The sequence below is a fragment of the Psammomys obesus genome, unplaced genomic scaffold (assembly GCF_907164565.1).
Source record: "Psammomys obesus unplaced genomic scaffold, mPsaObe1.curated_primary_1811, whole genome shotgun sequence".
Classification (NCBI taxonomy): domain Eukaryota; kingdom Metazoa; phylum Chordata; class Mammalia; order Rodentia; family Muridae; genus Psammomys; species Psammomys obesus.
The window spans coordinates 86,468-113,359 of NW_026587382.1; the positions used below are offsets into that span (position 1 = coordinate 86,468).

Genomic DNA, 26,892 nt, shown 5'->3' on the forward strand with positions numbered 1-26,892 from the left:
AGGGGGAGCGGGAGATCAAGAACCCTGCGCAGTGAGCGGAGTCAGCCCTTCCTGCGGCTTCCTGCCCACCCGGAGCAACCGATCCTCAGGCCCGCTCCAGCGATGGCATTCGCGAGCCTGCGCAAAGTGCTCATCAGTGACAGCCTGGACCCCTGCTGCCGGAAGATCCTGCAAGATGGAGGGCTGCAGGTGGTGGAGAAGCAGAACTTGAGTAAGGAGGAGCTGATCGCCGAGCTGCAGGTAAGGCGACCCGGAGACGAGCAAAGTCACTGGGCATCTCTGTGGCCAAACCGGCCGGCTTCACGGCTGCCAGGACTGCCCTCCCTGTCTTATCAGTTGGTCCCGGGGCCTCACCGAGATTGGGGACCATCAGGGGGAGGGAGGAAAGGCGGAGAGGAACGCACGGCCCGGAGCTCCGGGATGCAAACTTTGCGTGCTGTTTGCAACCGCGTGTTTCTTGCCGGCGCTGCAAAGTGCGGCTGCCTCATCTGGTACTGCGGGATGCCGGAACCTCTCCGGAGCTTTCGCGCCCGGCGGCCCAGGCTGGGGGCTCCCGGCCCGGGGTGCTGCACACAAAGACACGTGCACGGAGGACCCATCCCCACCCTGTGCTAGCCGCTGGTGTGGGGGCAGGAGGCTCGGTCCCGTGGCATCTGTGGCAGCGATCTCGCACCGCCTTTTGTCTGATGCAAGACCTTGGCGCGCTTTCCTGGGCGCTGGGCCTCCGGGGACGGTTCGTGGGATTCGGGGCGGGCCGGGGGGCGTGCAGCCAGAGCCCCGCGCCGCCCACGCGGCCGTCGGCCTCCACCATTGTGCTCGTCGCCGTGCGGGATCGACTTCACTACATCAGATGCGGAAAGCTTACTTCTACCAAGTGTTCGGAGCCAACCTCTTGTGGTTAGAAAACTTACAAGTCCTGCCCTTATTTGAAAAGGTTTTGCTAAACTGGGTGACTTTGCTCCGGTTTAGAGGATTTCTCCTTTGCGAGCGCTTCACTCCAGTTCCTGCCCTTCCTGCGGGTAGTACGGATCCATCCAGGTCTGCTGTCGCTCGCAGCTGTCCTGCCCCACCCCCAAGTTCCACGTGCTCGGCCGAGGGCCTGCAGCCAGAGCGAATGTACAGCTCCTGTTGCGCAGCCTGAGAGGCCTTAAACCGCAGAGACCAATGGGGCTTGCTCTGGAAACTGAGCTCGCTTGTCTTTTTCATCAAAGACCCCGCCCCGCCCCCAACGCCTTCCTCTGTGGAGCTGATATCCGTGTGCTCAGCAGCTCTTATTCGCACTTTTTCTAGACCCTGTCTTTGAGAAGCTTGTGGGAGTCAGGTGGGGGTGGCGCATGCCTTTAAATCCAAGCGCTCAGGAGGCAAAGGCAGGTGGATCTCTGTGAGCTGGAGACCAGCCTGGTCTACAAAGCAGCTTCCAAGTCAGCCAAGGCTATACAGAGAACATGTGTCTGGAAAAGGCTGGCTCATGCCTAGCACTAAGGAGACTGAGTCAGAGGAGTCTCGGTGAGTTCGAGGCTAGCCTGGGCTAAAGAATGAGACCCTATCTGGAAAGCAAAGGAAGAAAAGGAAGGAAGAGAAAAATTGTAGGTTACTTGGACAGGGCCCATCACTGAGACAGCTGGTCAGGTGACAGTTCTGAGCCAACAAACAGCCTGCTGGAATGGAAAGTACAGAGAAGGGATTGTTGTGGTGGTCTTTATGGTTGGGGCTCAGGATGTAACTCTTAGAGTGACCTGGGAGGCTGAGAAGTGGCTTTCAGAGCCCCAGGGGCTGCAGCTGGAGGGCTTTGCTGCTTTCCAGGGCCAGCGAGAACTGTTATGTCCAATAAAGGGGCAGGAATAGGGAGTGTGAGGAGTAGGTGGGGCGGGAAGGGAGGGGAGCCTGGTGCTAAAAATGCAGGATGCTTTCAAGCAATGGAGACACTTGGCAGAAAAAAAGAGGTGGGTGCCGCCGCCCAGACTGGCTGTCTCGTGGAGAGCTCTTCAGTCTGCCTTGGCAAAATACCAGTTCAGAATGACAATTAACTAATCTTAGATAACCTTGTTTCCACCCTCCTGCCTCATTTTTTATCTCCTTCTGAGAGTGATCTGCTAGTGTCTTCCGCCCTCTCCCCGCTTTAATCTTTGCAGTAAGAAGCAAGGGTTGGCCTCCTTGCGGGAACTGGCCTCTCTGCTGCTTCATATTCTGGGCAGGCTGTTTGCTCTCGGCCCAAGAAAGAGATGTTCGCATTCACTCTCTCCCCTGGTGACAGACTACCAATCATCAAGTCCCAGCACACTGGGCCACTGAGTTTCATAAGTCACCATCGCATTATAGCGAACAGCAGAGACACAGCCGTGCTGGTGGTGTCTTATTTCATCTGTGGGGTTTCAGTTTGCTGGAGTGGATGTATGTGAGGGCACATGTATATGAGCACAAAGACACAGATGAGAGGTTGTCTTCTTTTTCTTTCATTATCATTGCCATTATTATTTGAGATAGGTTCTCTGTATGTATTTGTGTGTCCGGCCCACGCACACAGCTAGGTCCTTCACAAATGGATTTTTGTTGTTGTTGAGATTCAGAGAAACACGGTGTGCTCTGGCTGTGACGAAGAACGCCTGTATGATCCCTACCACTTGGGGAAGCTGGAACATCAAGATTGCCACATTTCAAGACCATCTTAAAAAAAAAAAGAAAAGAAAGGGAGGCAGAGGGTGTTGCCTCACGCCTTTAATCCCAGCACTCTCTGAACTGGAGGATCTCTGTGAGTTCCAGGCCAGCCAGGGCACATATCTGCAGTCCCTACAACAGGGGAATCCCCTGGAGAGCTTCAGTCATGTATCCTTTGCGCTAAGTGGTAGCAATAATAGAATTACCCACAAGGCCAGGCCTGTCCTCTTGGGAAAAGAAGCATGTGTGAACTTGAACAGGAGTGGGGATAGGTTTCCGCTGAGTTAGCATCGTTTGTCTGGAACAGCCATAAATCAAGCAGATCAATGGCCCCGTGTTTCCTAGCTCTCAAGCCTAGGAGAGGAGGTGGCGAAATCCGTAGGCAAATGTGGAAAGTGTGCATTCCAGATGAAATTGCAGGCAAAGAGCTGTGGAGGTGCTTGTATTAAGGTGCCTTGCATTCCCACTTGGTGAGTGCCGGAAAGGAAGAGGCGAGCACTGGGGTGGGGGCTTGGAGGACTCGATTTTGAGAGTTCTGAACTTAAACTCTGCCTCTTTCCTAGTGTTGGGAGTACTGGGATAGAGGCCTGGGATTACAGGTATGCGTCATGCCTAAAAGAGATGGTTCTAATCCCAGCACTACACTAGGAGTTTTGTTAGGTGTGAACATTTGGGTTGTTCAGTGACCTGTGTAAGAAGAGGAGGGGAGGAGCATCGTAGAAGAGTCTTTGAGGGATTAGCTGTGGCCCTACAAAGAGACAGATGGTATTTAGGAGTGCAGGGGTCTGAGAGCTCAGTACAGGGTGGGTTGGCTGGTAGCTTCTCTAAGTTTGTACTAAGAATTTACAAGCTGAGGAACTGGCTTGTAGTTGATGCCATTGGAAGCTAGCAAACCAGTGTTGGCTTTCATGTAAGTTCTGGGCCCTTGGGACATACCAGCTTTGGATGCATGTCTGTGCCAGTCTTACTGGAGAAACTAAAGGTTCGTCGGAGCCAAAAAGCTGGCTGGGGCTGATGGGTGGAAAGTACAGTTCCACGGTGATGGCCCCACAGAGCAGACCCAGCCAGAGAGAAAGCAGAGCTGTTGTAGCGCTTACTGGCTGTCAGGGAAATCAGGCAGTTGTTCCCTGCACCCTCGGCAGCTGCTGTTTCCTTTGCGGGGAGTCTCTCAATCCTGGACAACCTTGGGCTTCAGAGGAATGACTGGGCAAGTTACCTGGAACAGAGCAGGGCCTGGGCTTTGGGTCAGAGATGAGATAATGGTTCCCTCTTTCCTTGTCTCCCTGTGTGTGAGAGACTGGGTGTGCAGAGGGAGGGGACAGCATTCAGATGTCAGCCTTCCACCAAGGGATCCTGGGTGCAGGATCCCAGGATTGTGCAAGAAGCTTTTTTTTTTTTCCCCGCAGCTGAGCCATCTCACCAACCCTTGTTTTTTTCTTTTAGAGTCAGGAATTCACACTGTAGCCCAGGCGGGTCTCAACTTTGCAGCGATCGATCGTCAGGCTGTCACATGCAGGACTTTTGATAGTGAGCCCCGAATCCAGGCTGCTGCCTCTACACAGTGTCAGTGGTCTCTGCGCATTGCTGTACATTGCTGACCTAGACTTTTCATGCATGCTTTATTGAGTGTTTTTCTTTGAAGACAAGTGGTCATTTGGGGTGCTGTATGGGATTTTTTTCCCATATTAAGACCTTTTATTCTTTTCTTAAGACCTTTTTTTTTTCATGTAGAGATTTAAATGTAAAATATAGACATTTTCTTACAGTTTCTGGGACATGTGTCTTTCTTATTAAAAAAAAAATCTTTGTCATTCTAAGATCTTAAGAAGACCCGATATACACTTTTCTCTAGTGCTTTTATTTTAAATGTCTTTAGTTCACCTCTTGGTGCAAGCTGCTGTTAGCTGTACCACTAGGACAAATGTTGGTAGACTGAACTGTAGAGTCTGGATGGCTTCTTGGTCATCATACCTACCAGTGACCCAGCCTGAAGAAGAACGAAAAGAGCTGGTGCCTGAGGTGGGGTCATGTGCAGAGCTGACTGGCTTGTTAGGGGAGCACACGGGTGGGTATGGGTTTCTCATTTGCAAAATGAGCTTGGAATACGTGTGAACATTTCTTGGAATCTGCCTGCAGGAACAGCCTCAGTAACGGAGAAGTAATCCTAGAACCAGTCTTGGTTTTGGTTTTTGTTTGTTTTGTCAATAGGGTTTCTCTATGTAGCCCTGGCTGTCCAGGAATCACTCTGTAGAGCAGGCTGTCCTCAGGAACTCACAGAGATCCATCTGCCTGCCTCTGCCTCCCTCGCGAGTGCTGGGATCAAAGGCGTGCGCCACCACAGCTGGACTCTTCTTTTGTTTAAGGTAGGGTGTCTTGCTGCCTGGACTGGCCTTGAACTCTCTCTGGGTTGATTTTACAGCTGTTCTTGTGCGTCAGCCTTTCCAGCATTTAAGCCGTCCCTCCTCCAAGCCCAAACCTCCGAGCAGCACCAAGCTTCCTTCACTTCTCTTTCCCCAGCAGAGAGAAAATGGCTCTTGCTCCTCCCTTCCAGGCTTGTGCACAGGAAATGCAGCATGGGCCTCGCTCTAGGGGCCTTTCTCTGTCTTCAGAATCCACAACTTGGGAGAGGTGGAAGGTCTTCTTGGGACCCTGCTGAGAGCTTCAATGGGGAAACAGTGCAAGGAGCCATCTCTCCAACCCTCTTAACAACCTTACCTATGGAGATTAGGGATAAGGAATGAGGTGATAATGTGACCTGCCTGAACTTGGGCTTCTAGGGCAGGATGCTTTTTTTATTCTTGGTGCTTTTTTAAAAAAATTGATATTATGTTGTTTGTGTGATCGATTTTTATTTACTAATTAACTGGAAGCATTATCTTCTACATTAATTAGAAGTCATGATCTTCCTCCCTTGGGCCCCTATAACCAGTTGCTTAGTGCCTTTATAACATACTGTGCTGGCCTGAGGCCATCCACACAGGACAGAGTGCAGACTTGTTCACCTGCTAGCTCTCTTACAGATTCCCATTCTGTTTGGGCAAAGAATGTCCTTACTGGGGAAAAAATAGTACATAGGGCACGATTCTGAATGACCCCAGGCGGGGGGGGGGGGTTCACCTTGGCCCAAGTGTAGCAGTCATGTTGAATTCATGATCTAAATTTTCTCATGAATGTTTAGTGTGAACCTCTGAGCAACAGCCACAGACTTAGGCTCTCGGCTCTCCCCTTCCTGCAGGTTCTTGTCTCGGGAACCATTTTCCTTTTTGCAGACATGCCTTCCATTCCTTCTGCTTACTCATTCAGCCAGCCAGCATTTACAGGTGCCCTTCCGTGTATCTGGCCCACGGAACTGCATTCCACCTCTGCTCCTGGGCAGCTGGGTGTCCAGGGGAGGAAGTGCTGTGGATGGTGCTCTACCTGCCTGTCTTCTTCCCGTCTCACCTGAGGCTAGAACCCACACTCCTCTCTGCTGAGCAGTGCAGCTCAGAGTTGAACCCAGGCCAGACTGAAGAACAGATGTTGCTGTTCTTTCTCTCTTTGGAATTGACTGTGGGGCAAGGCAGCGTACAGGAGTGTTAGCACACGCAGAGCTGACGAGGACCTATCTCCGGTCACGCTGAGGGTGCAGTCACGATGGGTTATTCCTTGTCTACAGGTACTTATTGGGGTACCATCTAGGGAAAGATGAGTCAGATGCTTAGAGCCAGCAGGCTGATGCTGTAGCTGGAATGTGCTGGCAAGGCACTTGTATCTTGTAACTTGTCTCAACGCCAAGTAAAATCGGTGCAGGTTCTAGTCCACATTACCCTGCAGTGTGCAAAGAAGCCAGAGATGGCCGTAAGTGGGCATTCTTGCTCACCAGGAGTACACCAGAGGCCTCGGGTATATTACAGAAGCGCTGTATAAACCCAGGTATTTTCTTCCTCTGCCCAGGACTGCGAAGGCCTTATTGTCCGGTCAGCTACTAAGGTCACTGCTGATGTCATCAACGCAGCGGAGAAGCTCCAGGTGGTGGGCAGGGCTGGTACAGGCGTGGACAATGTGGATCTGGAAGCTGCCACGAGGAAGGGCATCCTGGTCATGAAGTAAGTCATGGTAGCTGAGGGTGGGTGTGGAGACGGAAGAGGGAATGGAATGTTTGAATGAGAGCCCGGTGGAAGGCCTTTCAGAGCGCTGTCTGAGCTAGGCCCCGGGTTTGAGGCTGTCTACAATCTCAGGGTATGGTGCTCACCCTCTCCTGTAGTGCTTACACGTCTGCAGCTGAGCGAAGGAATCAGTGTAGGTGAGGTCTCCCTGGTTTCCTGCTTCAGTGTGGCTTGTGCCTGTTTTTCCACTAGCTCAGTGGTGCTGCACCCTGTACAGATACATGTACTGCCTTCTTGGTGGAGTTACCTCCCATCTTGTCTCTTTCTTCATTTCCCCACACCACTGTGAAGTGTAGATCCCAGTTCCTCTCTTCTAGCACTCTGGGCCCCAGAGGGGAGGGTCCCTGTTAGCACTGTGTTTGTAGAAGCCCAGGGGCAAAGATCATGGCCGGCATTGTCCTGCGTTAGGCACCTGGGTAGTATAGCCTTTCCGGCTCCACTTTGCTGACTCCAGTCCCGCCAAGCCTCCCCCACCCTCGGCCCCGAGGGTAGGGGTTAATCAACAGAATGGCTGACAGAGGTCAATACCTGATGGTGGAAAGGTTAAAGGATAACCCACCCTACCTACACTGTAGTCCTGACACAGAGTAGCCGCACCAGTGCCCACACCCTAGCAGCTTGCTTAGAGAAGAGCTAGGAGCTCTGTTGTCTTGCGCTAGTTTCTCACAGTCCTTTTGTTCTCACAGAATCTCATAACTCTTTGTGACCCTCGTTTACACAGATGAACGCACCCCGTAGAGGGAGCAGAAGCTTTAAATGTGTCTTAGGTTTTGGAGTTGTCAACATTATTCTCCCTTCCAGAAGATGAGGCGGGCCAGAATTCTCCTGCATCTTTTTTGTTGTTGTTTTGTGTGTTGTTGCTGTTGTTTTGAGGAATGGGCTCTCCATTCCGAATTTGTTAAGCAAGGAGAAACCAAATAGGTAGAGATAAAAACATGAGCTTCATTCCTATTACAAGCCAGCTGATGTGTCTTCATTAGGATTATCTGTTACAAAAAAGGAAAATCCCAACTGTTCTACCAATGAAGACACAGGAGCCAGATGCTGGGGTGAAAACCTCAGAGAGGCAGTTCAGAGGCAGAGAAAGCATCCAGCTGACCTTCCTACTAGAAGGGAAAAGGCCAAAAGCCCAAAGCTGAAAGCTTGCTAGCTCACCTGACTGCCCAGGAGGAAAAGGCTATGCTAACTCACCCAGCTTGACAGCCCAGGTGGAAAAAGCTTAGAGCTAAAGAGCTGAAGGCCAAGGAGCTAAAGTTCTAAAAGCTAAAGAGCAAAGAATTCCTTCTTTTTCTCCATGCTGTTTTAAACACCCTTCAACTCAAGGTCCCTTCTTTCTGTTAATCCCTGTCAGCTGGTTTCTTGCTCTGCCTCTTGACCTACAGTTAACTTTATTAAATCCTGTGTACAGAAAGCTCTAGGATTGAAGGTGTGTGTTAGGGGCGAACCACTCCATAATCACCTGTTTACAATAAACAGTTCTTGGATTAAAGGTGTGTTCCAGGGCTGAGCCACACTAAACCAAAGACAGGTTTTCACAGTTCATAATCTCGGGTTAGGATCAGAATGGGATCTAATATCCTGCAATGGTTACCCAGCAGCGGGCTGACCTGAATGTCACAGACTTTGCGCAGACCCTCCATCTGCAGAAGGATCAGAGGAGAGGGTAGATGGGTGGACCCTGAAATGAAAGAGGACTGGGCCACCTGTCCATCTTTCCATCACGTGAGGTGCTTGGCTGACAGAGGGCCTCTGCCTGGGAACAAGAAGCCAGGGTAGCCTGGCTCGTAGGGCAGCAGAGTGTCAGAGAAGCCAGAATGGAAGCTTGGCGCTGGAAGTGTAGAATCCTGGGTTTGTCTGGGCCTGCTGACCTCTCTTCTTTTGGGTCTTTAGCACCCCCAACGGAAATAGCCTCAGTGCTGCGGAGCTCACCTGTGGGATGATCATGTGCCTGGCCAGGTAAGTCCCTGGCTACTTAGAAGATCCAGCTGTATTCTGGTGGGTCAGTGACTGCCACTTTGTAAGCAAACAGACCTGGAAGAGAGGTACAGCTGTCTCAGTCTGGAATCCTGCAGAATGCTGAGCACGCAGATGCCTTGTGGCTTCCCAGGCAGCTTGGAAGTATTCATGGTCAGATGGACGGTAACACCAAGTTCACAGAATATACACACCGCCTTCTTCCCCTTCTTCCTACTCACTACCCGCTGGGTACTGTGCCCTCTGGTCCCTAAACCTCTGGGGATGCCCTCTGCACCCCGCAGCTTCAAGTACCCAGTGTGTCCAGGTACCTCTGTTAACTTGCTAAGCATTGAGATTTTCGGTTTTAACCCTTCTGAATTCATTCATTCAAGAGATTCTGGTTTGGCTAGCTGGGCCCTGGCACTGTCTTTCTAGGCCAGTGGTTCTCAACTGTGGGTAGGGACCCTTTGGCAAACCTCTTTCTCCAGAAATATTTACATTACGATTCAAAACGGTAGAAAAATTATAGTTGTGAAGTAACAACAAAAAATAGGTTTGTAGTTGGAGGTCACCACAATACGAGGAACCGTGCTAAGGGGTCTCCGTATTAGGAAGACCACTGTTCTAGGCCTATATTGTACTACTTGGAATGAACACTTGCTCATCATCCATGTACCTACCTATGGATTCCTATCTGAGGGAGCTGTTCTGGCAGGGTTCTGGGATGTGTGGGCCTCCTCGGGGGACAGTCTGGTGACCAAGTGGGTGGAACATGAAATACATAATATGAATGCATCCTAACAGTGGGGCAGTTGTTCGGCAGATGCGACCCTCTTCATAGACATTTACCATGTGATACAGGCTTTGTAGTAAACTGGGGCCTGAAGCTGTTCTGAGTCCATTTGACATCCTGGCAGGTAGCGCTCTTTCCTGAGCCCTGAAACCTGGCTGTGATTAAAATGTTACCTGTTTCCTATCTTTTCCCTCCTGCTGGGGGAGTTGACCTTTGCTCTGACTTCTCCCAAGATTCCTACCTGGCTGTGCAAACAGTGCACTGGTCAGTGGGGGGACAGAGGGGGAGGGAGCACAGCACAGGCAGCAGAAGAGTCTGAGCTAGAAGGTTCCCCACGGTTTCCCAGGATGCCTGGGCTGCTCCTGTCCTGGGAGGACTGATTGTATAAGCCTTAGTTACTTGTGCTTTTAAATTCGGTGATAGGTTTGTCTGTTAGAGTAAGAAGTGTCCCTCAGTACAGAGTTTCTGATTCTCCCCCCGCCCCCGAGAGTGAAGAAAAGGTAATTTAAAGAAGGCTGTCCTCTCCCAGCATCCCTTGCTCACGCTCTCTCAAATTATTGTTCCCAGAGGTGGTCTTGGGGCCATGACCCACAGCCTACGTCATACCCTTAAGTTCTAGCTTTGTCCTAACTGCCACTTTATCGGTTTGATCCAGAAAACAAAACCACACAAAAAGTGACAACTGCATGTCAGACGTACACGGAGTCGGTAGAGGGGGATAGTCTGGAGTGTGGGCAGGAAGTAGGCAAGCCAGTGGTGGACGTGTTGGAAGGGTTCGCTTCATTCAAGGCGGAGTGGAAGGGCAGACCTGGGCTGTGGTACCCACATGCTCAGATTAGCTTAGCTCTCTTGAGGTGTGAGAAGGAAGGTCAGTCAGCTGCCCCTTGATAACAAGAGAAGTCATCAAGAGTGGTCTGGATGCAGAAGGAAACAGTTCCTGGGGTTGGAGCATTTGTCCCTGTAAATCCTGGAAGACTGGCCAGTGCTTACAGGAGAAAACAAACCCAATCATTCTCCTTGGTACCTTTGTGGTGGGGATACGTTGTATGTTCCCCCAGGCCCCTGGCTAGAGACAGGTGTCCTGTGGTTCCCAAATCAAGACCTGCCAATGCTCTTGCTGTCTCGGCCTCTCCTTCCTCACAGTGGCCATGAACCTGAACCCCCAAGCCCATGTTGAGTGTGGTTCCCAGGAGAGTGACCATGATAGATGGTTGCTGTGCTGGGCTGTCCTTGGACCTTCTTCCTGGGCTGTAGAGTGACCCACCGAATCTGCTGTGTTCTTGCAGGCAGATTCCCCAGGCGACAGCTTCGATGAAAGATGGCAAATGGGACCGGAAGAAGGTGAGCTGTTGTCTTGACCCACCCATGTGGGCTCCGCGGCCAAGCCCCACTCTTGGTCCTGACTCCAGCATCTTTGCCTTTTGCCTGTCTGGTTGCAGTTCATGGGGACAGAGCTGAACGGAAAGACACTGGGAATTCTTGGCCTGGGCAGAATTGGAAGAGAGGTGGCCACTCGGATGCAGTCCTTTGGAATGAAGGTAAGAGGTGTCCATTAGGTCTTAGGTCTGCCTAAGGTGTCTTCTTAGGCAGACTTTCTGAGGCAGTATTGGAAGAGATGGCTAGGCATGGGAGAAGATGAAGGCTTTGTCACTCAGGGATCCCTAGAGCCTCTTATTAAATAAGCAATGAAGTCAGGGAGCAAGGGAACTCTGATCTCTCTACTGAAGACATTTGAACTCAGAAGATGAAAATACTCCATGCAGGTCCCTCAACACTTGGGTATCAGCCAGCAAATGTTCTTCATTTTGTCATGCTACAAGGACCTTTTTGTTCTTCTGTGTCTCCCCTCTCTGATAATTTAGAAAACAAACAGCTCTACGGCCAGGAAATGCTGAGGCAATTGTTTTTCTGTCCTCCCTCTTTCCCTAACTTTCCAGCGAAGATTAAAGGTGCTGACAGGTGGGCTGATATAGATGGATCGCATGGCCAGAATCTCAGCATTTTAGAGACTTTGCCAAGTGCCTCATGAGTTCAAAGCCAGCTTGGGTTACACAGCAAGATCCTTTCTTTAAAGTACGTTCTTGTCTGCATGTCCTGATATGAGAAATTACTAGATAGTGCCATATGTGTCTCAAAAGTCACTTTGACCCCATCTTTTCCAACTCTGGGAGCCAGGTGAGTCCTGGCTGGCTGGAGGCTGGCTACTCTGGTAGCTGAAAGCAGCTAAATGAATGCCAGCGGACATTCCATGTTTAATGTGATTGTTGAGGGAATTACAGGGATTATGGTCACACAGTAGCCAGAAGGCTGTAGCTAATATTAAGAAAACTGTTTTGACTGTAATCAGATCATTCCACGTCTGGGAAACCTTACAAAGAGCTATTATGGAGAGTCTCTCTGGCTGTCATCACCCCTCCCAACTTATTAGCACTAGAATGGAAGTTAAGGGTGACACCCAGAGTTTATGAGAACGGATCTAAGGAGTCGGATCTAAGGAGTCGCTGAAGTTTTCCAGACCCCAGGTCCAAGTCTGCATCTCATCCTGAAACACTACTCTTCAGCACATTTATTTAAATCTCCCATCTCTCTAAAATCTCAGGTATTTTAGCCCCCTTCCCCCAGGAGAGAATGGGCCTAGCCCAGCAGGATCCATCAATGATGAAAGCAAATTTCAGCATGGCTCCCAGCGGGTGGAGGGAGAAGGGGATACTATGAATTACTAAAACACGTTTTCCTCCCTCCTCTTCTGGGAGAACCGAGGTCAAGGCTTATCCCATGAATAATTCTTAGCTGAAAGCTAAGATCCATGTTTAAGCAATTCCATGAACATAGAACCAGTTGAGGTGAGCATTTCATTGATGTACACACAGGCTCTCCATCACCCTGTGATTCCCATTGTCCTTGTGGCATCAGCACTCAGACCCTGCTAGAGCCCTGTGGTTAGAGGGAAGCCTCCGCAGCCAGCTGGCACTGCAGCTGCTCCCCCACCTACAGATGTGGCTCATGTGGGGCCCTGAGCATCAGTGTCAACTGAAGGCTACTTCTCAGACATGTGTTTGTCTTGGAGAGATGTCTAGCTCATGCTCATTGTTGGTCTGTGTCCTTGAGTGCACCACATACAACATGCTTGAATATAATTAAGATAGAGCCTAACAGTGTAGTTTAGGTTAGGCTCAAACTTAAAATCCTCCTGAGTCCTGGCATTATAGCCATTCGCTGCCATACCTAGCCATGTTTTAATTACTACCAGGGCTTTGAGGGTACGGTTGGCTTTACTTGAGGTTTTGTTGTTGTTTGAGACAGGGTTTCTCTGTGTAGCCTTGGCTGTCCTGGACTCAGTCTGTAGGCCACGCTGGCCTCAAACTCACAAAGATCCACCTGCCTCTGCCTCCCAAGTGCTGGGATTAAAGGCTTGTGTCACCAGACCTGGCTACTTGAGGCTTTTTTTTTTTTTTTTTTTTTTCTTCACTTCTGCTTGTCTCAGTTTTGAAACATTTTTGTCAACCCCTACAACATGGCTTATAATGCCCCAACCCCAGCCCTTCAGCATTCTATTGCTCAGCTGGCCACCTGCAATGTTCCTGGACTTTAGTGACTATCAACCTGGGATAGAGATTCTGCACCATCCAAGCACCTGTCTGTGTCCTCGAAGCCACAGAGAACAAGATAACTCTATCTAGGACAGGAAACAATGATCACATTAAGAGATTATTTTACATTTTTATGGTGTGTGTGTGTGCGCGCGCACATGTGTGCACAAGAATGCACACTTGTGGAGGTCAGACAGATTGTGAGACTTGGCTCTCTCCTTCCACCACATGGGTCCCAAGGATCCAAACTCAGGTCGCCCACCTTGGTAGAGGGTGCCTGTGCCTGCTGAGCTATCTCCCTAGCCCTGTGATTAGTTCTTAGTAAGTTCATTTTCAAACTCATTAAACTGGTAGAGCATGGAGATTTGTAAACATCTCTTTACCTGCACGGCTTTGTTGTCATTATTTATTTATTTATGGAGACAGGGTTTCTCTGTGTAGCCTTGGCTGTCTGGGATTCGCTTTGTAGACCAGGCTGGCCTTGAGCTCACAGAGAACTGCCTGCTGCCTCCCGGAGTGCTGGGATCACAGGCGTGTTATAGGCATCTGCCACCATGTCCTGCAACTTACACTGTTTTAAGTGTGGGAGTTTTGTCTCTTAATTTGTTTTAGGGGTACTGGACCTTGAAACCATAGCCTCACACAAGTTGTTATACCACCAAAATACATCATCATTTTGTCTTGAAACAGGTCCTGGCTGAATTGCCCAGGGAACGGATCTAAGGAGTGACCCTTGAGCTTTTGCCTTGGCTTATAATACTGAGACTGCAGAGAAGATTGTGGGCCTGTGTAGAACATAATGTCGCATATGGTGTTGAAGTGAAACTATAAATGGACCCACTATGTTTTTAAACTTGAGTGTGGAATGCTGTGGTATGGATTACTGGGTTTTTTTTGGCTGTCCTAACAGTGATGGACTTTGAGAGTTCAGCAAAGGTCTCTTCCATAATTTCCACGGGGGATAAAGTGTATCCAGCACTGTTAGAGGGATTGGTGTAAGGTTCAAAGAGGGACCCTGTGAGGCTGGAGGAAAGCAGCTCATGATGGCTCAGAGCTCTGCCTTATCCACCATCCTCACCACTCTCCCGGACCACGCATCGTTTGAAGATGTCAGAAAACAAGGAGAGGTAGTTAGAATTAGGTTAGGTGTGGTGGAGAATGTTTGTCATTTGGGAAACCTAGGAAGGATCAAGAATTCAAGGCTAGCCTGGGCTGCCTACTGAGAGCCTGCCTCAAGAACACAGAAGAATTAAGTCCTAGCAGACATGGAATGGCTGGGTATCCCAACACTAAAGAAGTTTAGTGAGAATATATTTTGGTGTCTGTGTGGAGAGTGCAAAAAGCAACTAGAGAAATTTGACTTTTGAAACAAACAACAACAACAAAAACCTTTGCAAACAAATAGTGGCTAACAGTGTTGTGTCCGGTAGAAAGGCAATATGACTTTAGCAGCATTAAAGAGGGACACGCTTAAGGACAAAGGAGGTGGCACCTGCTGGTCAGTGTGCAGCCTGCTAGTGACCTGAGCCATAAGGCCTTGCGTTACCTGGAACTAAATACCTGTTTACCTGTTGCTAAATAACAGATGTTGTTAATTGACTAAATCTGATATATATGTATGCTAACTAATTATTTATTTATGTTGACTCAATTTTTTGCTATTTTATTTCAAACTTTTTACATTTTTTTTTTAAATTGTGTGTGCATGTGAGCACGCCTGTGTCATGGCGTGTGTTTAAGTTAGAGGGCAACCTGTGGGCGTTGGTTCTGTCCCTCCACCACATGTGTGCTGGGGCTCAAACTCAGGTGGTCTGCCATGGTGGCGAAGCAGCCTTAGCCACCAAACCATCTCATTACCCCGGCACCCTGGAACAGTGACCTTCATACCTCCCACAGTTCAGGAAAGGAGCTATGGGATATAGGCAGGAGTGAGGAAAGAGGGGGCTTGGAGAGAGCTGGGGGTGGGCATTCAGCCTTCATCTAAGCAGCTTTAAGGGGAAAGTTTTTGTTGAGTTTGTGTGTAAGATCCATTACTGTGGTAGAAATTGTTCCAGTGCTCAAAGCACAGCTATGAGGAAAAAGCAAGACGTTGCCAGACCAGCTCGGCCTCAGAGCCCTGTAATGTGAACGCCTTGTTTCTCCATCCTCCGTTGAGCCAGCAGAGCCCTGGGGCTGGAAGATGGGCCTCCCAGCTCTGCCTCCGGTAACACCAGCCAGGTGATTCTGAGAGTGTGGAGGAAACATCGTGTCTTAGTTACTTTTCTACTGCTCTGCTAAAACACCAAAAGCAACTCTTTAAAGAGTTTATTTCATTTAACAGTTTGTAATCCTTCATCCAGAGAAGCGAGGGTGGGAACCTGGGAGCAGGAACTCAAGGCAGGAACTGATGCAGAAGCAACACAGGAGGAGGACTGCTTACTGGCTTACTCAGGCTACTTTCTGAAACCACCCAGGACCATCTGCCCAGGGGTGACACTCACGGCCCACGGTGAACTGTCCTCTGCAAGTCATTAATCAAGACAGTGAGCCACAGTCTTCCTAAGGCCAATCTTATGGAGGGATTTTTCTCAACTAAGCTTCCCTCTTTCCAGATATGTCTAGGTTGGCATCAGGCTCATAAAAACAAAAACAAAAGAAACCAACCAGCATGCTCCCCAACGGCTGTACAATAGGACATCTGATCCTTTTCAGGACATATTGAACCAGGCAGGCATGTGGCGTTTGGGCCTGACATACCCCCCACTTTCGACAGCACTGTCTCTTAGTGTGAGGACCGCAGCTCAGTTCAGCTTCTTTATGCCCTAGTTACCGCTAGTAAAAAACGAACAAACAAACAAACAAAACAGGAGCAGGGCTTCTCCCAGCCAGATTCATTCCTGGCAGTTGCCTGCAGATGAGTGAGATACTGTCTCCTTGTGAGGAAGAAGCTGAGCCTGTGCCCCCTGGCCTCTGCGTTTCTGCTCACTCCTTTCCCAGCCCCCTCCCCTCAACCCCAGGCACCTGCTGGCATAGCAGGGACAGTGGGCCTGGCAGTTGGCCCTGAAGTCTGCCTTGGTCCCTGAGGGTGCAAAAGACTTCTGAGCTCCTCAGTCACGCGTGGCTTTGTGCTCTCTGGTGTTCTTTTCCACTCTTCAATGCACAGGAGAAGACAAATCCATCTGGATTAGAGATGAACGGGGCCATTGTTCTAGTCAGCTTTGGCACCATCGGACAAAGACAAATTGTGAGGGTGAGGTCTGTCTCTCCCCTGAGCATTTCCTTCTGTACAGAAATGAGCAGGCTCCATCCAAGGGTAATAGTAATGTCTGAGTAGGCCCTCCAAACCCACAAGCCCTTGGTTCTCTGTGCTGTGGTCTTTATAGGGCCACAAGAAGCAGTGTCGTTTCTCTAGCCCTCACTGGTGGCTTGGATGGGGGAAGGGCGCTCCTTGGCTTTGCCTATGAACAAGGCTAATGATGCAAAATGTGGCCGAAAAGTGTTGACTTAATCATTACTTTCCCTACCGCCCGAAGCTTGTATTGTTGCAAGGCAGGATGTATAGCCTCCTAACTTCAGGCAATTCATATACGAGGTAGTAGAGGAACAGCAGCACAGGAAGGGAGTCGGTGCCATTCCTCTCTGCAGAGGTAGCAACTGCTCAAGAATGAGGCCTCATTTCCTCCCTGTTTTCCCTTTCACAGTAAGTCCATTATGAACATATCCTTGAAGGGTAAGGTGGGGGGTTTCTTGAAAAGTTTGCATTGGATGAAGTCATCCCCCCGATGGTTCTTGTGTTGGGGTCCTCACAAATGGCTGACAAATGGTTGCCAGCAGCTGAGGAAGGACTCCTGGCTCCAGCCACATTTCTTGGCCACACCCACCTCAATGGACTATCATGCCTCCCCCTAGGACATCAGGGCCTTTGTGCTTCTTTCTCTACAGTCAGAATGGCAGGCAAATGAGCTTGGAAATGAGGACTAGGAAGACCTTCTGGGTAGGTGAGGCGAAGAGTGGTTAGGTCTTTGTCACTGTAAACCCCACATGCCTGCTTCCTGAATCTGCCTGGCTGCTTGTGGGGATAATGCAACTGAGGACTTGACTCTTAGGACTTGAATGCTCTTTACTTGATACAGTCTCTGCAGAGTTTTCATCTCATTCCACTTTGCTCTCTCCAAAGGGGTTGGGGAGTGGACATGGCTCCTCCACCCCCTCGCAAGGCTCAGAAAGAGTCATTGTGTTGGACATTGCTGCCCTCCCCCATGATTGTCCCTATGCTGACCTGCCCCCTGCTCTTATCCCATCTTTCTGTCCTCAGATAAGAGGACAGACGCTAGCAGAGCAGGCCCTATGGTCAGAGTATGCAGCTTTCGCTCTGTGCCTGCTGAGCAGTCACTGCCTTGGTCTCTCCCCTCTAGCACAAAGAAGTAATGGTACCTAACCCCTCGGGTATGAGGTAGGTGAAAGGCTTACAGCCAGGCCTGGTCGCACAGATCTGTAATTCTAGCACATCAAAGGCTGAGGCAGGAGGATTCCACCTGTAAGGCAAGCTTGGGCTTTAAAACCAACAAAGCACAGAACACCGTCAATGTGGCATAGTACTGCCGTGGTCAACATTGCCATGATCAGCTGTGAGCGTCTCTACTGTCCCCCACCGCTGCTCCCCATTTCTCACCACTGACCGGTGATGACCCTGAGCCAGTTTCATGAGGCTGACACGCCCCTGTTAAAAAAAACTGCCATTGGTCACCGGTACTTAAACATGAGCTGAGACTCCAAGCTCTGCGCATTGTGTAGTCTACGTTATTTCAAAACTAGGGGCATTTTAAGCCTCACTAAACCAAAATCAAAGGGAGGGCCTCTTCTCCCTGAGTGTGTGTCAGGTCTAGTGTCTCACCCTGGCTTTTCTGATCCTCTCTGGCCCATGAATGCCATCTCCTCTTACTTCTCAGTCATGGGCCCCACAGCTGCATCTACCAGCTTGTCTTCTGTTTCCCGGAGCATCATGTTCCCGGGATTGTCCTCCATCCCCAGCCCACCTGTCTCAGGGCTTCTGAGCTCCACTTTGTGCTGCCACACAGCAGCTGCTCCTGTGTCTGCTCCGGGGTTGGACCTTGGTGACAAGAAGCCTTTCCTTTGCCCTGGCTGTGTTCCCTCCTGGTTCGGCAAGCCTCCCTTCATTGGCCTACAGCAGGCACTGTATTGTCCTTCCTGAGAACTACACTAGAGAATTCAGTTAGGCTGAACGTGGTTCTAGCTGCTAACCGTGCAGTTACTGATGATAGTAAACATGCCGCTTCCTTCTCTCTCTACTGACCAGACTGTAGGCTATGACCCCATCATTTCTCCAGAAGTCGCAGCCTCCTTTGGTGTTCAGCAGCTGCCTCTGGAGGAGATCTGGCCTCTCTGTGATTTCATCACTGTCCACACTCCCCTCCTGCCCTCCACCACAGGTAGGCCTGCAATGTGCCTTTGCTGCAGACAGCACCGAGCAGATGTAGAGAGGGGCCTGCCTGGGACCTGCTGAGCACGGTGACACTTTGTCGAAGTCCTTGCCTTGGATGGGGGAGGGGTGAGCTAGCTGGAAAAGCACGGGTATCAGAGTGAACTCCACACATGTGTAGCTGGTGTCCCGTGTGGAGGCATCATGGGATTCTGATTTGACCCACTTGAGGCACCCTCGTGTACAGAACTTGCTGGGTCTCACCCACATACTGTACAGGATCAATGATCCCAGAGAGCGTGTAGGAAGACGGAGGTGAGAACGAGGTAGCCGTGCCGCAGCAACAGGCCTCTGGGGAGAGGCGGCTTGAGGGACCTGCGCCAAGTGAAGGGGTCAGGAGACATCACGGTAAGCAACGTCTCCTCCTCCTTCCAGGCTTGCTGAATGACAGCACCTTTGCCCAGTGCAAGAAGGGCGTGCGAGTTGTGAACTGTGCCCGAGGAGGGATTGTGGATGAAGGTGCCCTGCTCCGCGCCCTGCAGTCGGGTCAGTGCGCTGGTGCCGCACTGGACGTGTTTACGGAAGTAAGTGCCTGCAGCCTTGACGTCAGATCAGAGAGGAGAGGTGGGGAGCGGAGAGGCCTCAGGCAAGAAACTGGCATCCCGAGGAAGAGTAGCTCACTCTCTGGCATGGAGGAAGCTAGGCTGCCAAGAGTATGCCTGTGGCTTTGGGGAGACCTTTCTGCTGTGCTGTCTTCTGCAGAACTGGGGTTCTAAATAGAACTCATTCTGGCTCAAACTCTTAAATAGGACCCAATGCTGGTCAGATGTTGCCGAGTTAACTTGGGGAAGACGGAGGCAAATTGACAAGACTAAGAGTTCTAGACATGGAAACAGGGAGTTTCCATGTCACTCGGCTTAAGTCAGCCCTGTGGCCAAAGATATGGGCTTCCCAGCATCCATTAGCATTCCTCTGTTCCTCCTCCTTCCCAGGGAGGGTCCAAAGCCCGGGGATAACAACATCCTCCCGTGTCCCCAGAGTGACTCCCAGCATGTTCAAAGGCTCAGGCTCAGCAAGCAGAGCAGAGTATGTGTGTCCACCAAGCCTGCTGGTCCTCTCGGACATGTGATCTCTGCACCCGGGTTCCTCGGTGTGGCCCCAGGGGAAAAAGCACGGGCCTCGGCTTGAACCCAGGAGGTTCTTTCCTCCCTGAGCTCTCACAGCGCTTGCATATCCCCAGCCAGAGATGCACAGTGGCTTGGTTTGTGCTTCTGGTTGTTTTTCTCAACTCTGTCTCAAGCGCCACTGTGTAGGACTGTCTTCCCGATAAAGCAGCAGCAGCAGCATCTGCCATCAGGATCTTTGCACTGTCTGCTCTTAGGAGGTCAAGACTCATGTGGTTGCAGTTCTCAAAATTCAGTGGGCAACACAGCAGAGGGTATATAGCCAGGACACAACCAACTTAGAGGTACTTCTCTCTGCAGGAGCCACCTCGGGACCGGGCCTTAGTGGACCACGAGAATGTCATCAGCTGCCCCCACCTGGGGGCCAGCACCAAGGAGGCCCAGAGCCGCTGCGGGGAGGAAATCGCAGTCCAGTTTGTGGACATGGTGAAGGGGAAATCTCTAACAGGGGTCGTAAGTATCTCTACACGGGACTGGGGCCTGGAGACTGGGAAAAGAGACATAGTAGGTAGGGGTGGACAGGCTCAGCCCTGGAACCAAAGAGTTGGAGCCTGTACTTGTGTTGGCCCTTGGGATAGTTGGACAGGAGCTTGCGGTCTTGATAGCTAAGACCTTGGAGCTGAGAGTCTGCTTCTGAGCTGTTATATTGTAGCCTTGCTGCAGAGATTGTGGCCCTTCTCAGGCCTGGCCACCAGAGAAAGGCTTCTTTGTCGTCCACATGCCTTGGGAATGAGGGGGTGTTGCTAGGGTGATGGAGAGAGGCACCGTCTGAGTGTGATGGGAGGTGCGCGAGGCATTCTCTGCGTAAAGTCCTTCTCCAGAACTCATCCTGCTCTCTGTGGGAACCTTCCCTGTCAGTGTCCCCCTTGCTTTGTTTGCCCCACTAAGCAAGGCCCCAGCTCTTAGGGGGTAGGGAGCACGGAACTAGGAGAGCACAGCTCTTCCTGGTGGGTGCACTAACTCCTTCACCAACACTTTCTGGTCGTTTGCAGCTCTACCCCAATATTTTGCTACCCATGGTGTGTGTGTGTCTGTGTGTGTTTTGAGGCAGGTTCTCACTATGTAGCCCTGGCCTGCCACAAACTCAGAGATCCCTCTGCCTCCTGAGTGCTGGGAGCAAAGGTGTCCACTGCCTGCCACACTCCACATTTTAATAAGCTGTCGTGGGCTTATTGTGTTGTTAAAGCTGAATTCTAAGTTCTCCGAGGACAAAGAAGGCTGACTGAAGTTTCACCGCAGCTTATGCGAAGGACTGCTAAACACGTAACTAATACGGAGCATTAATTAAGTCAGTGCATGGAAGACTGGACGTGTGAGAGGGGGCCATGGCTGTCCTAGCTGACTCATAGCCTGGAGGTGGTCACTGGTCAGGTCAGAATGATGGTGGGGAGGACAGTTTCACTTGTCTCTCCTTTCTCTGGTTAGGCCACTCATCTCTGTCTTGAGACAGTCAGGGTGGCGGTTGGTCTGTGCTGATGATGGGGCTTCTTGAGGGCCAGTTGTGGTGTGAGAGGCTGCAGAGCCCACTATGGTCAGGTGACACTGATCTCTCCCACACACACCCTGTGTTGGCTCCTTGAGACCAGAGCACATTTTCTTGCCCATCTGAGCAGCCAATGAGCTTCTGAGCAGGTGACCTTGAGTGGGGTCCTAGCTGAGTCCTCTGACCAGAGAATGGAAGGCTGAAGGAAGCTGCCTTCGATGATGCCCTGCTAATGAATGCCCCCGCCTCTTGGGCCACCTGATAGAGCTTGACCCTCTCAGCCTTTTCAAGGCTTCCACTCTCTCTCCCTGGGAACACTTTGGGGTAGCCACCTGTCACAAGGTGGTGGTAAGAGCCCATGACTTTCTTCTGACAGGGACTTCTACGCGCAAGCTCTGCAGAGTACAAAGACAGATATCTTAGTAAAATCTCTTAGTCACAATAACTGTTAGCAAATCAAAACTGTCCACCCCAAGCTGCTGATCATCTTTGGGAAGAGGTGTTTCATACAGGAGGAAGTCTCTCCCTGTTTCCTGCATCTTCTCCCCTTCTCTGACCACAGCACAGGTGAGCGGTAGAACCAGGCTGTTTTCCACCTGACTCCATCCTGCCGCCTTTCCTGTTGGTTTTTCAGGCCTGACCACTGCGCATCCTTTTATTTCCTAGCCCTACGGTTAGCAGGCACATCGCCAGGCTGGGCTTTGTGAGCTCCACACAGCGGACGGAAGTGACGTGTGACGCCCGCTTTGGGGGTTTCTTAGCTGAGTCCACCTCCTCGTCCTCTGCTTTTCCTTCCTTTGTCCGCTGTGGCTTCTTAAAGCAGCACTAAAGGCCTTTGTAGTGATGACTATGAAGACTATGGTTTTTTTCTCACCTCATAGATCCTTATTTGATTTTTTTTTTTTTTTTTCATCAAACCCAGTTTCTTTTTGTTTGCCAGTGGGGTAGGGATTTGGCTTGTGTTTAAAGAACAGGGTTTTACTCTAGCTACGGCTGGCCTGGAACTCAGGGAGAGCCTCCTACCTTGGCCTCCCTACTGCTTGAGATTACAGGCATGGGCCTCCATGATTTGAAACCCAGATTCCTAATTAAATCTTTCTTAGGTGGATTCTTTCTACGTATCCTCAAATAAATTGTCAATACTGGGAGCGAGAGTGTCTGCAGCCACAGAAAGGAATTCTGCCTCAGAACAAAGAAGCTCTGTTCTTAGAGTCCCTGGAGTGGGAGGGAGGCGCATGCTCTGACTGTAAACTTGGGATGTCCAGGGCCGTTCCGACTGGCTCTGGCTGCTCAGTTCTCCAGCATGCCTCAGCACACTTGGCATAAGTGGATGTTTGAAGTATAATGTAGGATCTCAGAACTGCCTGAATCTCTTTATAAGTCATGGTAGCTGGGCATAGTGTTCAGTGACAGATGGGAACAGTTGCTTAAAATAATCAAAACAGAAAATAAAATGAGCCGGCTATGGTGGTTCACTCCTATAATCCTAGCACTTGGGAGTTAGCTAAGGACGGAGTTCAGCCAGGCCAGATGACTGTAGCATGAGACCCGGTTTCAAAACGGAAACACAAAAGAAGGCAAATTCGATGGCTGGCCCCAAGTGCCACTCCACCTTCTCACTCTCTGTGCTCCCACGTACCTAGCTGTCCAGACCCCTCTCCACACAAGAAGCCAGTCTCCCACAGAGGGTACCAGCACCAGTGCCGCTCAGTGAATGAGGCAAAGCTTTTACCGCTGCTCTGGCCATATAGCGTGGTCCAAGCTTTCTGCGTCCCCTCAGGCCCTGCGGCTCTTCTCACCTACAGGGACACATTTCCTGCTTGGCGCTTGGTGGACACCCCTCACCTACCGCCTGCCGTGCCTCTCCGTGCCCAGCCAACTCTTGGCCACACAACATTGCTTCAGTTGCTCATCCGAGCGTGGGTCCCCTTACTTCTTTTCAACGTCACCCCGCTCCCCTCTTTCTGCAGGTCAACGCCCAGGCCCTGACCAGTGCCTTTTCTCCACACACCAAGCCTTGGATTGGTCTGGCAGAAGCACTGGGCACTCTGATGCATGCCTGGGCTGGCTCCCCTAAAGGAACCATCCAGGTAGTGACGCGAGGTGAGCCTAGGTCTGGCCAGGCGCACAGCGCGAGCTAGGAGCGCTGCCTGGAGATGGGACAGGGGGGTGTGGACTCACCCTGCTGCATGTGTCCAGCGCTCATTGCATTTCTAGTGGCAGTCTCAGGGGACTTGGGCCCTGCTCTAATGTATTTCACAGATCGTGTTTATGCAGTGTATTTAGGATAGCCATGTTTCCCATGGAAGAGTCCAGAGTTTCATGTAAAAGACATTGGAGTTTGTAGAGAGAATCTGAACCAGCCAGCCAATCTGTGTGTGTCTGGTTCTGACCTGTGGCTGTGTGCAACCCGGCCACCTAGGTAGTGGGGCCACCAGTCTGCAGATGGGGTTGGATGGCTCCCCATCGCCTAGTTGGCACCTGACACTTGGGGAGAGAGTGAAATTGGGCTGAACAATCCTAAACATTGGCATTACCAGGGACAGGCAGAGCCAGGGGTTGCCATACCCAGTGCCCTGAGTACCCAGGCCCTGAGGAAGCATGGCAGGGAGCTGGGCATGGGGTTACTTCAATAACTCCTATCTGAGCACTTGCAAGCAAGTATCTTGAGTACCAGCCACTTGTGGGAGCACACAGTTTTCCAAGTGTCTTCTGGGAAGTCCGGTAGGCCACCATGGCGAGTTGAGTTGGTCTGGGTTTTGTAGGGGAATTTCTCAAATTGGTTAAAGCATTCTGGGCTTGGATCCAGATGTGTTCCCAGCTGGCTTTCAGTACTCTGAAGGAGTTACAATGCCCAGTGCAGCCTGCCGTTAGGGTTCCCAGGGCAACGGGAACCTTGTAGCTGAGAGTTAAGTGCCCATGTCTTCCTGCCTCCTCCTGTGGTACCTAGTGAACCACGATTTTTAGGCTAACTCTCTGTGTCCCCAGGAACACCTCTGAAGAACGCTGGGACCTGTCTGAGCCCGGCGGTCATTGTCGGCCTTCTAAGAGAAGCGTCAAAGCAGGCAGATGTGAACCTGGTGAATGCTAAGCTATTGGTGAAAGAAGCTGGCCTCAGTGTGCGTACCTTCTTTGCTCTCAGCACTGCTCTGCCGCCGCCACCACCACCCCTTTTTATTTATTTTACTTTATTGAGACAGTCTCATATTAACCCAGGCTGTCCTTGAACTCCTGATCCTTCTGCTTCTACCTCCCAGATGCTAGGGTTATAGGCGTGTGCCACCATGCCCCAGGCCACCCCACATTTTAGAAGCCTGTTCACAGTTTCACTCATTGGGTTGGCTTCCTGCCATCTGCCCTGCCTGCTGGTGTGAGCTGGCCTCAATTCTTTCATCTGTAAAGGAAAAAAGCAACTCGGAGTGAGTTCATACTCACCAAAGTACTGTCTGTATAGATGCATAAGTTCTGTGAGCGGGGAATGTAAGGCCCCTCCATTTCACAGCTGAGCCAGGCTGCATCTGAGTGCAGCTGGGAGATGCTTGTAAACCCTGGGAGCACTCTCTACCACCCTCAGCTTCCCCTCTCGGCTTCCCCTCTCACTCTCCTTTCAGGTCACAGTCTAACATCTTAAGAACAGAGTTTTGCTAGTACTACCCCACTTTCTCCTTTCCTGCACCCTTGTCGAGCCATGGACCAAGAAGGTGGAGCAGAAAGGGCAGGCCGGTCAGTTACCCAGTGCTAGGTCCTCATCAGCCTTCCTTCTCACTTCCCACCCTCCCTGGCCAGCCAGGTAGCTCTTTGGTCCTCCCTTTAAGGGCATATTGACCGTTCTGAGGAGCTAATCTTCAGGGGCATAAGGCTCTCCCCATTTGTTCCTATCCCCAAATTACTGAACTAGTGGGCCAAGCTAGATCCCTCACACATGGGTGATTATGTATGCTGAGCGGAGGGAGAGTTCAACTGTGCCCGTCTTCTCTCCGCAGGTCACCACCTCCCACAGCCCTGAGGGCCCAGGGGAGCAGGGCAGCGGGGAATGCCTCCTGACTGTGTCCCTGGCAGGTGCCCCCTACCAAGCTGTGGGCTTGGTCCAGGGCACCACACCCATGTTACAGGTGCTCAATGGAGCTGTCTTCAGGCCAGAGGTGCCACTCCGAAGGGGCCAGCCCCTGCTCATGTTCCGGGCTCAGCCCTCCAACCCTGTAATGCTGCCCACGATGATTGGTGAGGAGGCTTTTGTGGGGTGGGGGTAGGGCTGGCCAGGCTCCTGAGGCAGAGATGGGGGGGTGCTTTTTCTGTGCCTCAGGGCATGTCTGTATATACCTCACAGAGGGCCTTGCACAACGGTTTCTACAGCGTAAGGAACAGCTCAGACAGGGAAAGTGGTTTATCTATCTGAGGTCACAGCAGTATAGGCAGAGGTGCTCAGAGGTGCCCTGCCGCGGAACAAGTCTGCCATGTCCCCGCCGTCTCCCGTGTATTCCGGGAGCTTACCTCATAGACTGCTCCTGATGGCCCTGGTGGCCATCCTCGCTGCAGCAACATGTATGAGAGCACCCCTTCTGTGTTGTGTGCCCAGTCTTCTGGGACCTGGGAGGCTGAGGGTTCTGGGTCTCGTCCAGGTTTAGCAGAGGATGTGTCCCAAGACCCTTCGGGTGTGGAGGATTCTCATTTCACCGTCTGGGCTCTGCTTTTCTTCCTGCCTTCCCTTGCTATTGGTCCAGTGATTTTTTTTTTCACTCTAAGAGCTTTCTCCACGTCACCTGATGCTCAGGCCGTGCTGGGAAGGACCTGGAGTGGAGAACCACCACCTGTACCACCTGCCCTGCCGTTGCAGCTCCCCCATATGGAGAGCAGTTCCCTCCCCTCCCCCACGCAGCTTTGGTCACAGAAGCCTGACGTCATGCTGCTCTCGTCCCTTCCCTCGTGCTGACCAAGGGCTTTCCTTTCCTCCCAGGCCTCCTGGCAGACGCAGGTGTGCAGTTGCTGTCCTATCAAACCTCCAAGGTATCTGATGGAGAGACCTGGCACGTCATGGGCCTCTCCTCCCTGCTGCCCAGCCTGGAAGCGTGGAAGCAGCATGTATCTGAGGCCTTCCAGTTCTGCTTCTGACCCTGGGACTCTCTGGCCCCAGCTCCTCAGAGGGTTTCTCTGGAGAAACATTCCCTGTGATCTATAGGGAGAGGAGATCCCATTCCTGGAGCAGAATCTGGCCGTTTGCCTGAACTAACATCTAGTAAAGAGTCTAACTCTACATGGGTGTCTGTGCGGTCATTATCTAGAAAAGCCAGCAGGGGGCACCAGAGGGCCACTTCTCGAAGTCCAGTAGTTTGTAGACGAAGGTTGGGGTTTGCAAAGTACCTCAGCTTGTGTGTGCCCTCTCTTCCTTCCTTTCTGAAATTATCCGGTGGAACAGAGCTCAGGAGTGTTTCAGAACTCTTTCATGTTAGACGTGCACATGAAGGAGTATAGACACAGTGTAGGCCAGGCCCTGGCTGGTGCTTTGCTTTCAGAGAATTCAGAGAGGACCCTCTGCTGGCAGTCTTGTGGGCTTGGCTAAACACTCAGGCCGTGCGATGCCATGGTGTAGAGATACTCCTGGGGAGGAAGTAATTTGAGCAGAGGATGTTGGTGTTTAGGGAGTTGCTTTGGACAGGTTTTGTGAGGTGA

The 26,892-nt window shown here is 51.1% G+C and overlaps 1 protein-coding gene across 1 annotated transcript; it reads left to right on the forward strand.

Moving 5' to 3' along the window:
• Positions 1-26,476, forward strand: Phgdh (phosphoglycerate dehydrogenase). The gene is made up of 12 exons (XM_055603836.1): positions 1-240; positions 6,589-6,740; positions 8,691-8,756; positions 10,836-10,890; positions 10,989-11,087; positions 18,436-18,568; positions 18,994-19,142; positions 20,043-20,195; positions 23,196-23,328; positions 24,214-24,344; positions 25,209-25,446; positions 26,180-26,476. The coding sequence occupies exons 1-12, from the start codon at positions 103-105 to the stop codon at positions 26,332-26,334; spliced, it is 1,602 nt and encodes a 533-aa protein (XP_055459811.1). The 5' UTR covers positions 1-102; the 3' UTR covers positions 26,335-26,476.
• Positions 26,477-26,892: the final 416 nt, after the last annotated feature.

Bases quoted from the DNA above. Each gene is read 5' to 3' on its own strand.
- Phgdh (XM_055603836.1), top strand. From the start codon at position 103: ATGGCATTCGCGAGCCTGCGCAAAGTGCTCATCAGTGACAGCCTGGAC. The intron at 18,569-18,993 runs GTAGGCCTGCAA...TCCTCCTTCCAG, and splicing joins CCTCCTGCCCTCCACCACAG to GCTTGCTGAATGACAGCACC. The intron at 25,447-26,179 runs GTGAGGAGGCTT...CTTTCCTCCCAG, and splicing joins AATGCTGCCCACGATGATTG to GCCTCCTGGCAGACGCAGGT.